This window comes from Aythya ferina (genome assembly GCF_964211825.1).
Source record: "Aythya ferina genome assembly, contig: HAP1_SCAFFOLD_29, whole genome shotgun sequence".
NCBI classification, from domain to species: domain Eukaryota; kingdom Metazoa; phylum Chordata; class Aves; order Anseriformes; family Anatidae; genus Aythya; species Aythya ferina.
Genome location: NW_028181463.1, coordinates 1,790,575 through 1,804,369, shown reverse-complemented (window position 1 = coordinate 1,804,369; position 13,795 = coordinate 1,790,575). Strand labels below are relative to the sequence as shown.

Here is a 13,795-nt window from a genome sequence, read left to right as displayed (position 1 = left end):
TCTCTGACATTGGACACTGCTGTCTGTTGAAGAGGAGAAGGCAGAACAATGTTAGTTCACACTTCTCTGAGGGAGACTTATTGCAAGTCTTAGAGCACCCTCCAGCCTGAGCATCTCTCTTTGCAGAAGAACCTTTCTGCAGCTCTCTTACTTGAGCTCCAGCTGGTGCTGGCTGAGAGTGCACTGGGAGCAGGGGCTGCTGTAGACTGCAGAGGAGTCCTTGCTGCTGTAGAAAAGAAAGAAATCAGGAACATGGGGGAAGCTCAAGTTCAGTTCACTGGTCAGATCAATGAGCTTTTCAGTGTTATTTCAAACAACTCCTCTGAATGTAGTTACACAAGCCACTGCCCACAAGTCGTGTTCTAATCTACCCTGTGTTTGCTGTCTTTGAGCCGCAGGACCATCAAGCTCTGGAGTTTCCTTGAGAAGCAACTGGAGAGAACTGAGAGCAGAGAAGCCCCAGTCCAAGTGCAGCTGGACAGAAACCTCACCTGAGGTGAAGTTCTCACACAGACAGAGCTTGGAAGCATCCCTGTCTGAGCTCTACCTCCTCTTCTACCCCCATCTGCCCCACAGCCCATGGGCTGCAGGGGAAGAGGAGGCCAGGGAGGGGCTGCTCCAGGGGAAGGTGTCTGCACTGCAGGGCATGGCCACGAGGTGCCCGAATCCCCCCTGCCACGGCGTTTCTGCCGACAGCTCCTTCTGGCCGCCTGCCCCTCTCTCTGCTGCCTGCAGCTGTCCCTGCCGGGAGCTGCTGCTCTGCGCCCACCTCTTCTTTCCCCCTACCGATGTGCACAGACCCCATCTCACTCGGCTGTGCTCAGCGCTGCCCTGCAGCACCCTGCCACCAACAGGGCCCTGCCAAGGGGCACCTCCATGGCTGCAGGAGTTACGGGGCAGCTGACAGAGAGCCCGGCATGGCCAGCCAGGGCAGGGTGTTCTGGGCTGACTGGGGGCACCTGCCTTAGGGCACTCCAAGGAGCTTCTGCCAGACTTCCTCACCTCGCACTGCAACCTGGCAGGACTCTCAAAGCCTACTGCATTGCCCACTGCCCTCCCAGAAACAAGACCCAGCAGGAGACCCTTCCAGGACCTGCAGTTGCATGGCCCTGCAGCCAGACACTTACCTTGTCAAGGGCTGTGCAGGTTTCTCCTGCAGGCAGCTGTCAGAATCCTCCCACTGCCAACTGCCTTCAGCCCCTCTCTTATTTTCTTCTCTCTGTGTCTGTGCTTCTGTGTCTCTTTCCTTCTGTGCTGTGCAGAGGAGCTGCTTCTGGGCACAGCTGTCTCTCTGCACCACGGCCCTCTTGCCACGAGCTCCCCTTGGGCTCACGAGCCCAGCCCAGCTCAGCAGCACAGCACCAGACCAAGGCACTGCAATCACCCCTCTGGGGGCTTTGCTGATGAGCCCACGAACCTCAGGCACTCAGAGACTATTGAAGACAGCTCTCCAGAAGTGCAAGTCAGAGGCAAGTTTCCTGTAGTGTCTCCCTGAAGGCCAGCACTGACACAGCCTCCCTTGGAGCTCGTTAGAGCAGAACCCTGGAGGCAGTGAGGACAAGGAGACAAAGGCAATGTGAAGATGACACTGATGTGTAGGAAAACTGGATGTGTGTCACCAAGCTCAAGGGCCAGGACTTGACATCCATCCCATTTTAAGGGGGATCCTTTCCCTTGACAGGTTGCTCAGGGCTCTTTGTGGGGCAGTAGGACATGGGGATGTGCATGGCCAAGTGCAGGAGAATGGTACAACCCCTGCCTGGTTCATGGGTGGGGGCGAGAAGGCAATGAGGCCCTGGTGCTTTAACGATCAGCTGTCTCCTCTAAGGGCTCAGTAGCAGAGACAACAGCCATAGCCATGGACACAAAGACCTGGGTCCTGCTGGGACTTTGAGCCTTGCCATAGCCCTTGCTCCTCTCCAAACCAGGATGGCCTAGAGAATCCCAGACCTGTACCTCTTCACTGGTTAGTTGAAGACACTTGTCCTTGTGGTGTCATACCGGATCTGATATGAGCATGATAACTCAGATCTTTTTGGTGGCCGTGCTCCTCATGAGGCAGCTTTGTAGAAAGCTGGTCTGCTTCCTCGTGAGGAGGCACCTCTGCTCATATTGCATCCCTTGTGGTGCCCAGGCCCTCCTCGTCCTGTGTACTCTGCAGTGTCCCAGTCTGCTCTGATATGTGGCGTTACTCTCCCTCTCGTTCAGGACTGGGCTCCTCTCCTTGTAAATGTCTAGAGGTTTCTTTAGACAAAATCCTGTAGTTTCTCAAGCTCCAACCACACTGACGCTCCGTTCTGTCAGCTGTTCATGTCTGCAGGCAGACAAGACAGTTCAGCCTTCATGTGATTGTGCTGTCTCTGACAAGACAGCAGCATTGGGAGGTACAGGGGACACAGAATCACACACAGAATCACACAGAATTGTCTAGTTTGGAAGAGACCTCAAGATGATCGAGTCCAACCTCTGACCTAACACTAACAAGTCCTCCACTAAATCAACATTTGGATAATACAGGAGTAACCAGTTGAATGGAACTGCAACACAGTCACAGAAAGGTAATGAGTGGAAGGCTGCCAGATTCTACTTTTTCTGTTCTTCATTCTCATGCATGCTGTCAGTTTCTCGGGAGCTGTGTCCTAAATATTATGGGGTTGTGCAGAACAACATTAGAAAGGCCAAAGCCCAGCTGGAACTTAATCAATCCATTCCTGTCAAAGACAATAAACACTGCTTATATAAATACTTTAAATAAAAGAGGATTAAGAATCATCATAAATTATTGGATGTGGGGGGAAACCTGGTGCCAAGAGATGAGGTAAAGGCTGAGGTACTTAATGCCTTCTTTGCCTCAGTCTGTAGCAGCAAGACCAGTTGTTTCCCTGGTCATTTCTTCCTCCTCATGGCCAAAGCCCACCTTTTAAGGCTGGTTTGTGTCTTTTTCTTTTTTTTTTTTTTTTTTTTTTTTTTTTTCCTCCTGCTCTTTCCTACTACAAAAAAAGCTCCATTAGGGTGGAAACCACTCCTGAAGTAGGCATCCCAACCCAGCAGGCTCCTTTCTGTCTCTCAGCCAACCACACACAAGTCACCTCAGCAGCAGCTTCCAAGCCAGGGGCCTGCTGCTGGCTTTGCAGCTTCTTGTGGAGACACAGCCAAGCCTTGTGCCTGCTGCTGTGCAGTCATGGACTCAAGCAGAAGGGACAGGACAACCCATATGGGGGTCTCCTTTCAGCCTGGGTCCTCCTGGGTCTGGAGGCAGAGGGGATCCCCCAGTCAGCATGCCAAGCAGGTGCCTTCTGCTGGCCTAGCAGGGCCACTGCCACATGTCAGCCCAAAAGTGCAGCTCCCAGGGAGAAGTCAAGGCTGATCTGCCACCTCCAGACACACTATCAAGTGCAGAGACAGAAGTGACCTCAGAGTCACTGCCACAGTCACATTCCTTCTGCTGGACCATGAGATCCTCAGGCACAGCTGACTGCTTTATAGTTCCCAAGGGAATAAGGTGCAACTTTCTGGGTTAGAGAGTAAACAAATGTTTATTGGGAAGGTTTGGTGTTCTTCTGTGTTTAGGGTATGGTCAGGCTCTGTAGTTTAGGTCATTTTTAGGTCTGCCTAGAAGCCTAGGGTTAAATTTTAATAGTAATATTAAGGGAAGGGTTTAGGGTGAGTAAGAGAGTAAAAGTAATAGAAAGGGGGTATGGGGTGAGTTTTGCTTCAAGAAATACCTTGTGTTCAAGCTTTAGAGAAATGGATTCCTGTCAGAGTGTTGGAGGAGCATTTAGATTTAAGGATTAAGACTACTGGTTTAAATAGTGTAAGGGCCATACATGACTGTACAAGTCAGTGTTGCTGCATAATCTACATTACATGATTCCTCTTACCTCTACGAAATCATTAATTTCTGCTGGCCATGCTCCTCTTGCCACCTGAAAATCTCACATCTCTCGTGTCCAGGTTGCTCCTGACCTCCCCATATCCTATTGGGATCAGCTTTCCGATGACATCCATGACATAGGCAGTATATGTCTCACCTCTGTGGGCTATTCTGTTCTTCAGAGAGAAGTGGCATTGTAGTCAGGAGAGAAAAGGGCCTAAAGGAGCATCCTGTCCAGTATGCCCATCAGCTCTGCCTCTCTACAAAATTGCGCATCCTACCTACTAGTTTTGTTTCCAGAATAGCTTCCATGGATCTCGAGTTCTTTTTCCAGGCCCTCATGAATGCTTCATTTTTGGATGTGTAGAGATGGGATAAGGAAAGCAATGTGCGGATAGACCTGAGCTTAGCAAGGGATGCAAAGAATAACAGGAAGAGATTCTAGAGATGCATAGCTCAGAAAAGAAAGGCCAAGGAGAGTGTACCCCCTCTGATGGATGAGAAGGGTAAACGGTAATGACAGACATGGAGAAGCCTGAGGGCCTCAACAACATCTTTGCCTCAATCTTCCCTGCCAGTGAGGCTTCCCAAGTTTTTCATTTCCCTGAACCCATAGATGGAGGCTGGGAGGCAAAGAAGATGATCAAGTGGCTGGAGAACCTCTCCTATGAAGAAAGTCTGAGAGCACTGGGGCTGTTCAGCCTGGAGAAAAGAAGGTTCCAGGGTGACCTCATCACAGCCTTTCAGTACTTAAAGGGGGCTTATAAAAAAGATGGAGAGTGATTCTTTGCTCAAGGACATCACAGTCACTGCCCTGCCCCAAGGGGACAAACAGCTGAAGTTAGGGATAGGAGTGGGTTTGAAGATGAGATGTGCTGTGTGTGTGGTGGAGGGTTAGGTGGTCAATTTAACATTTAGGGATTAGAGGTCAACTTCTAGGGCTAATGCAATGGAAGGGCTTTGAGGGAGGGATTGGTGTTCTGCTCAAGATGCCTTCTCAAGGTGTAGGATAAGGGCAAGCCTTGTGGGTCAGAGTTTTGTTTAGTTCTTGGGTGAGGGCTAGGGTTAACACTGGCATTCTAATTCATGATTAGGCTTAATCATCATTCTGCTTGACCTTCAAGTGTAAGATGTGTTTGACATCTGCCTTTTCAAGTCCCGAGGAACCTCTTTGGTCAACCCGTCCTTTCCAAAGCATCTCAGATAGATCTTATGACAACGTCTGGAGCAGTTCCACCATCATGTCTCTCACTCTTCCCACTCAACTGCTAAGCAACCTGAGGACTGAGCAGGGGGATTATGAAGGTTTGGGAAAGGGCTTGGTTAAAACCTCTGAGCACAGCCTTTATGGGCTTCACATAGACAGAGAGGGTGGTGTCACAGAAAACAGTGACACTCATGAGGACCAAAGAGCAGGTGGATAAGACCTTGGGCCTGCCAACGCAGGATGCACACACATGAAAACTGCATGGGAGGGAAGAGGAAGATTGGATCCAAAATGTAGATTATGAAATCAAAGACCATGAGAATCACCGTGGCACTGCAGGACAGCTCCAGCAATGGAACAAAACCACAGAAGAGGTGTCTATGACACTGGGGCCACAGAACAGTAGCTGGGAGGAGAAAGAATTACTGCACATGAGAGAAATTCCCCTGGTTCAGGTACAGCTGCCTTCTGGAGTCAGACCTTCCACTTCTCGAGCCTTGCAGAGAACAGGGGTGGCATACAGCCCAGGGCTGACCGTAGGACATGGCCCCCAGCAGGAAGCACTGCGGTCATGCAGAAGGTGCAGCTGAGAGTGCTGCCACCTCTGTGAGCAAAGGGGGTTCTGTCCCCAGCCAGGAAGCTAGCCAGCATCTGGCGGAGGGTGCTGGAGCTGTACAAGGTGTGCAAGGAGGAGAAATCTCCCTCAGGAAGAAGGCTGCGGGCATCTGCAGGTGTTTGGTGGCCAGCACCAGCACAGTGATGAGGGTGTTCCACATCCCAGTCACTGTGCTGGTCATGTAAGAGAGGAGGGAGAGATGTTTGTAAGGGTTGAGGAACTTCCGTATTCACAGTAGTGGAAACTCAGCTAATGATGGCTTATTGCACCATTCCCCTTCCCTCATGGAAACCCTTTTAGAGCATTCTGGTCCCCTCTGTCTTGTTGGGATAAAAATTTCCAAGCAGTTTCTTCCCCAGTTCCTAAACGGAACAGTGAAGGAATTTCAGAGAGATGAAATTATCCCTGCCTGTCATGGCCGAGGTATCCTGCAATACAACAGGAACAAAATAGGGGTTAAGGAATCATTGGTTCTCATGTTTGACAACCACACTCTAACAGCACAAATCACACTTATAAAATGTATCTTCCCTTTCTTCAGAGAAGAGAATTCGGTGATGACTTTGGTCTGCCTCAATCAGCACACCCCAGCAGAGACCCTGCTGCCTTGGGGAGCTGTCAGCCCTGAGGCCTTGGGGACACCTCGAGGGAGCCCAAGGGCACAGAGCAAGTGATGCCATGGTCGGGTGCTGTGCTGCTGAGCTGGGCCGGCCTCGTGGGCCCAAGCAGAGCTCCTGGCAAGAGGACAGTGCTGCAGAGAGACAGCTGTGCCCAGGAGCAGCTCCACTGCACAGCGCAACAGGGCTGGAGGCTCTGACTGCAGCTGGCACACAGAGAGGAGAGAAGGAGAGAGGGCTTGGAGGCACTGAGGAGTGCAACAACAGAGGGCAGCGTGTGGCAGGACACATCTGCAGGCACTTGACACTGTGAGGCTCTGGCAGCAGGGCCATGCAGGTGGGGTTGCCAGAGGGGTCCTCTACAGCTGAAACATCTGATGGCGGATAGCATCTGTCAGGGTGAGTTTCTCTGTTTCTCCAGAAATGAGTAGAAAATGCTTTAGAGAATGGCATTTATGATTGGATTTTTCAAAAGGAAGACCAAGGCAGGGGCTACCTGAAAGGCAAGACTTTTTCTGTAGCCTGTACTTGCAGATACCTGTGGTAGAGCGGAGGCCGGTTTCATGGTAATAGGTGGTCAGGTTTGTACTGAAGACTGAGACTCCTAGAGCATTGCAATGAGAGATCAATATTTAATCAATGAACTTCATAAAGTCCCTTCCCACACTTCAGCCCAGAAACTACACCAACATCATCATTGTGGTCCTCTCAGGTTTTATCCTAGCTCATCTTTTGGAGCTGCAAATCCTCCAATGTCCAGTGCCCTGTCTTTGGGAGGTCTCTGCTGACTTGAGGTGAGCACAGATCATTTGCAATGAGAAGGAGCTGCCTCCTCTGCAGGCAGAGCTGAAGCACAGGAGGGTCTGCTGAGTGTCCGTCTGTCCCTCCCTGACCTTGCCTCCCCTGGCAGCAGCACGCTGGCATTCCTCCTGGCTTCTCCAGCTGGCTGTGCTGCTGCTGGTCTTGTTCCCAGGCTGGCTGGGGATGGGGATTTCAGAATCAGTGGTGTGCCCTCGGAGTGTTTGGGGAAAGGCGAGTACGGGGACAAGGTGAGGGCTGTGGAGATGGGCACTTTGAGCCTGGATTCCTCTGCTTTCAGCAGTGTTCAGGTTCTTTTCAGATGAACAACTGAGTACAACTTTCCTGCAGCTCTCATGGGCCAGCTGAGACCAACACTGATGGAGAGACTGGCTGTCGTCTCTGAGGCACACTCTGCACTGAAGGCACAGTGTCTTTGCCTCTGAGGATCCACAAGGATTTACTTGGAGTGCAGCAGAATGCCCAGGATTTATGCCTTAGAAACTGTTCTCCGGTGTGGTGTGGCAGCTAGAACCAAAAACACAAAACAAATAATTACATATCTAAATCTCCACACCTCATCTCTGCAGTTGGGTGAACTAGGAGCAAAACTGGGGAAATCTCTTTGATATCAGCAGTAAAGTTAATCTGAGACTACCCCATGTTCCTACCATGTTCCTACCATGTTGCTACCATGTTACTCCCTCTGGCAGTAGTACAGAACTGATTCTTCCATTGCCACAGAGGAGTCCCCTGCTCCCAGAGGCACTCTCAGGCAGAATCAATGAAAGAGAGCTTCAAAATATCTGCCTGGAAATGGAAAACCCTTTGGTGATTTTAAATGAGAGTATGGAAAGGGTTTTCCTCAGTTATGTCTGTGGTACACAATCACTGCCTTTGTCTTCCTTGTACAGGACCTCATGACCAGAAATTAGAGATGTCCAACGTCAGCTCCATCACGGAGTTCCTCCTGCTGGCATTCGCAGACACGCGCGAGCTGCAGGTCCTGCACTTTGCGCTCTTCCTGGGCATCTACCTGGCTGCCCTCCTGGGCAACGGCCTCATCCTCAGCGCCGTAGCCTGTGACCACCACCTCCACACCCCCATGTACTTCTTCCTCCTCAACCTGGCCCTCCTTGACCTGGGCTGCATCTCCACCACTCTGCCCAAAGCCATGGCCAATTCTCTCTGGGACACCAGGGCCATCTCCTATCAAGGCTGTGCTGCTCAAGTTCTCTTTTTTGTCTTCTTCTTTGGTTCAGAGTATTCAATTCTAACTATCATGGCCTACGACCGCTACGTTGCCATCTGCAAGCCCCTGCACTACGGGAGCCTCGTGGGCAGCAGAGCTTGTGCCCAGATGGCAGCAGCTGCCTGGGGCAGTGGCTTTCTCTACTCAGCCCTGCACACGGCCAACACATTTTCTCTCCACCTCTGCCAAGGCAACGCTGTGGACCAGTTCTTCTGTGAGATTCCCCACATCCTCAAGCTCTCCTGCTCAGATGCCTACCTCAGGGAAGTTGGGGCAGTTGTGTTTATTTTTTATTTAGCATTTGGTTGTTTTGTTTTCATTGTGTTGTCCTATGTGCAGATCTTCAGGGCAGTGCTGAGGATGCCCTCTGAGCAGGGCAAGCACAAAGCCTTTTCCATGTGCCTCCCTCACCTGGCCGTGGTCTCCCTCTTTCTCAGCACTGTCATGTTTGCCTACCTGAAGCCGCCCTCCATCTCCTCTCCATCCTTGGACATGGTGATGGCAGTTCTGTACTCGGTGCTGCCTCCAGCACTGAACCCTCTCATCTACAGCATGAGGAACCAGGAGCTGAAAGCCACACTGAAAAAAATGATTCTATTTACTTAGCAATAAATTGGCTATCTCACTTTTCTGGTTTTACTCACGTTAATCTCAGGCAGTTTGTGAGCTTTAGGTATAGCATTCTTTAAAATTCTTTTTCCAGTTAGATGTTTGCTTTCATTCCTCTTTTCCAGATGACCAGTCCTCTGTGAACCCAGAGGCTTTCTCTGAATGTGTTTATCCCTAAATGACACCTGGCCTCTGTTCTGGTATCTTGTTAATAAAATGAAGTTGCTCATGCTTAGTGCTCTTCTTCCCAATCTGGAGTGCAGAAGACAATCAGGGAATGCCAGGCTTAAGGCATCGGTCTTGTACTTGGGTTTCACCTGGACACAGGGACATGGGGGCACCAGGTTTTGGGTGAGGGAGGGAGGGCTGGACTGAGTTGTCACTGGTGGATGCCCAGTGCCCCTGGAGAACCTGACCCTTCAAGAAGCAGCTTCTTGGGATTGAAACGTGAGAGGACCGGTGGCATCAAGGAGGTATTTGGAGCCACCAGGATATCCTAAGGCTTCTCCTGGGATATTGAGTGCCTTGTGTTGGGTGGGCAGTGAGTGGATCTTCACAGTAAAGCTAAGCCAAAGGATGGATTTGCTAAAGGGAGCTCTGCAATGCCAGGGCACAAAGCTGGGTAACAGCACAAAGGTGTCAGAGGCCTTCAGTTGAAAGGGCCAAAAGGGTGAGCAGGCAAGGGCAGAGAGGTGGGGAGAGTTGGGCAGGGGCTGAGCTGGGCTGGTCAGTGCCCGGCAGAGGGCAACAGCAGCGTCAGGGAGCGGTGGCAGCATGCAGGGGAGGGCTCCCAGCAGGGCTTGGTGCTGCAGAGCCAGGGCTGCGCCAAGGGAGCCCAGAGCTGCAGGGGCAGGGGAGAGGAGGCCGCTCTGGGCCCTTGCTGGCCTGGGCAGAGCAGGAAGGGGGCCCAGGGCATTCGTCCCCTCCCTGCAGCCTGTCAGCACGTCTGCTGAAGGCCAGGGCGGCTGCTGCAGGGGCAGGGAGCTCAGCATGGCCCTTGCACCCCCCTGCCCTGGGCCTGCCTCTGCCCTTGGGCTCGGCCCTGGCCTTGGCTCTGTTGGCAGGAACACTCTTGGCATGTTCTTCCTGGCCTCCCTTCGCCTGCGCACAGCTGCTGCCCACTCCGGCTGCTGCCACAAATGTGTCCTCACCAGCAGCACCACCCCTTGGGCTGCTTCTGCTGGCCTTCCCCACCCCACTGCCTTGATTCCTTGTCTCTGCTAGGCCCCAAATCCTGTACCAAAATGCATCCCTTGGCTTTCAGCACCCTCTCCCCTGCCGTGGTGGGACGTGTTTCCATTGGGCTGTCTACCCGACAATGTAATAAATACTATGAGCAGGACTAGAAGGGTCTTTTTTCCAGCCAGGGGAAGGCGGGGAGGAAAGGGACAATTTGGTTTACTGGACCATGTATATTTAATGGCCTGCCACAACAGACCCACAAATGTGTCAGGCTCCTCTGGACCACAGAATACCCTAATGCCATCAAGCTAGAAAGAGGTAGAACCCACCTGTATTTATGGAGTGACAGGGGCATCCCAAGAGATAACTGTACTGGAGTCTACCTTGCTTGGCCTTCCACAGAATCCTTCTGTTGGGGGTTTGCTGAGGGTTGAAAAACAGCAGGTGCCAATGGCTACCATGGTGGCGCACCTGAGGTAGCGTCATGTTAACCGAGACTTCCTGATTGCCATCCATGAGCTGGGTCATCGACTGGAGAGCCAAGGTGTAGGTGTAGAGCTTGGCAGCGTGGTTTAGTGATGGACTTGTCAGCACTAAGGTAAAGTTGCCTGACCTGGGTGACACGTCCCAGAGTAGTGTCAGGCACAATGCAATTCTTTTTGCCTTCTGCATCTATAGTACAGGATGTAGGACTTTCCCCTACTCTATTGACTGGGCAGGTCTTTTCAGTTTACTCAATTTAGGTTTCTTTGTCTGGAAGGGGACAATTTCCCCAGTGAGGCCAATCTCATGGGTACAGCTACAGCCAATGAAGATATATTTCCTTTAATTTTCTTCCTGAGTTTTCCACAGAAGACCCAATAGACACTATGGATATCCACATGTGTACTGAGATTCAGTCTGAATTTGTCAGGATCCAATGGTCATTTCAAATTTATTTTATTTTATTTTAGGTTTCATTTTATTTTATTTTATTTTATTTTATTTTATTTTATTTTATTTTATTTTATTTTATTTTATTTTATTTTATGTTATTTTATTTTATTTTATTTATTTTATTTTATTGTATACTTTAATTCTTTCCCAAGGAACCCCTGAATTGTCTTAGAAAGGGTTTCATGTTCTGGGCTGGGCTGCACTTACAGGGACAAAGACCAGTGCTGGCAGTGGAGGTGTCAGACCAGGAGGCTCTGCTTTTCCTCCCGATGGAGTCCTCCAAAGAAATCACCCTGGATGAATAGCAATAGGAGAATGATGCTCAAAACTGAAATGCAACAAAATTCAGCCTTTGAAATAAGAAAATATTTTTGTTATGTGCTTTGTGAAATCTTTTCCCTTAACAACGCCATAAAAGCTCTGCAATTAGCTGCACAAGGCATGAAGGCTTGAAGAATACTATCGAAGAGATGTTAGGAGTTTCTGCATTTTAATGTGTTCCATGGTGTATTTTGGTGCTCGGTCGATGAAGTTCAGGTACTGAGAGGAGAATGATGCAACTGCTAGAGAAAGTAAAGTCAGAAGGAAAAGTTGAAGTGACTTGGAGTATTAATGGGCCCCACTGAGGGCTGTTACTAACAAAGCCTCCCTAGGAACATGTTAGGGCATATAACTGCAGGCCATGACAGCAGACAGGAAAAGGCACTGTGTTGAGAAAAGTCTTTGTTTGTTTTGGTGATACAGAAGAGCCAAGGTCTGGCCCCAGCCTCTGGAACAGGAGATCCTGCACCGCCACGTCTGGCTCAAGGCTTTTCCTGGGGTCTGTTGGATATGGTGGGCAGGGTGATGCCATGAGAAGAACAGTGGTATGACACCTCTGAGCTGCTGCTGTTGCATCCCAACCCAGCAGGCTCCTTGCGGCCTCTCAGCCAACCAGACACAAGTCACCTCAGCAGCAGCTTCCAAGCCAGGGGCCTGCTGCTGGCCTTGCAGCTTCTTGGCTACACACAGCCAAGCCTTGTGCCTGCTGCTGTGCAGTCATGGACTCAAGCAGAAGGGGCAGGACAACCCATGTTGGGGCCTTCTTTCTGTCTGGGTCTTCCTGAGTCTCTAGGCAGAAGGGATCCCCCAGTCAGCACGCCAAGCAGGTGCCTTGACTTCTCAAAAGTCAACGGTGACCTTCGACCTTCTTCAGGCAGAAGTGACCTCACAGTCTCTTTCTGTGACACGTTCCTGCTGCTGCCCTATCAAGTGCAGAGACAGAAGTGACCTCGCAGTCACTGCCACAGTCACATTGTTCCTTCTGGGGCAGGAGATCCTGAGGCAGAGCTGAGCTCCTCAGAGCATTCCCACCCATCTCCTCCTTGTGGTCCACAAGCTGCTCAGATCCATGGCCCGTCACATCCATCTTTGCATGCCATGTGACTGCATTGCACCCTCACAGTTCTTGGCCTGCACCAAGGGCCAGACCCAGTATGGTACCTAAAGGTAAGGGTTAGGAAAGGGGCTGAAGATGAGGAAGTTAATGCACAGGAACAAGGGAATCAGCTGTTAGGTTCACGCATGGGATCAGGGACTAGGGCTCACCTTTCTGGGTTTGAGTTTAAAGAAAGATTTATTGGGATTATTTGGTGTTCTGCTTTGCGTATCAGGTCTGTGGTTAAAGTATGGAAAAGCTTCATTATTTAGGGTTTGTTTAGTTTTTCCAATAATTGTAGGCTTAAATTGAGCATTTAAATCTAGCGTTAAGGACAGGGATCAATGTAAGCAAGAGAGTAAGTGTAAGGGAAAGAGGCTATGTGCTGAGTTTTGGCTTCAATGCATACTTTGAGATCAGGTGTAGGAGTAGTCAATTCCTGTCTGGGTGTGGAGTGGCATTTAAATTTAGGAATTAAGTTTACTTTTTGAAGCTGGGGAATAGCCTCATATAACTGTTTTATGACACGGTTACAGCAGCTTCCACATAGCATGAACCCTCTTACCTTTTACAAAATACTTAATTTCTACTGGATAACCCCTATTCCCTCCTCCAAAACTCAAATTTCTCCTGACCAGGGCTTCTCCTGACCTCACTATATCAGTCATAATCTTAGGAGCATCTTTCTGGTGGCTTTCATGATCTCAGAGTATCCATCACACCTCTGTTGGCTACTATTCCTGAAAAAAGTGGCATTTAATACACAATGGAAAAGGACACAAAAGTCCATCAGAGCACCCTGCACAATGTGCCCAGCAGCTCGGCACCATCACAAAAGTGCGGTTCCTCCCTACAAGTTTTCTTTCCAGAATGGCTCCTACGGCTCCAGGGTAACTTTTCCCAGGCACTACGTTCCCCAGTCCACACCACTCTTGCCTGCAGGTCCCATGCGTCTCTCCAACCCTCCCCTCTCCTCCTGCAGTAGTGGCACCTCAGCGCAGCAGGTTGGTGCATCTCCAGGCTCAGGGGTGTTTCCTGAGGGCCTGCCCTGTGTGGGGAGTGGTGGGGAGGAAGAGAGCAAGGTCATCTCCTGGGGCATGGCTGAGCACAGCCCAGCCATCCTGCACCAAGGACAGGTCCCTGCTCCCAGTCTGATGCACACGTGCAATGTGCACATTTCTCCATCATCCCAGCTTCACACAGGGACCTTCAGCCCTGTCCCAGTCACAAGATTTGGCTACTTCTCCACCCACAGACATACACTGCTTTCCATCTGGGGACTCAGGC

General features: G+C 50.5%; 1 protein-coding gene across 1 annotated transcript; it reads left to right on the top strand.

Annotated features, from left to right (window-relative positions):
* Positions 1-8,049: 8,049 nt before the first annotated feature.
* LOC311428096 (olfactory receptor 14C36-like) lies at positions 8,050-8,970 on the top strand (the record flags this gene model as incomplete). The annotated part of the gene is made up of 1 exon (XM_084539652.1): positions 8,050-8,970. The coding sequence occupies one exon, from the start codon at positions 8,050-8,052 to the stop codon at positions 8,968-8,970; it is 921 nt and encodes a 306-aa protein (XP_084395778.1).
* Between the last annotated feature and the right edge of the window lie 4,825 nt (positions 8,971-13,795).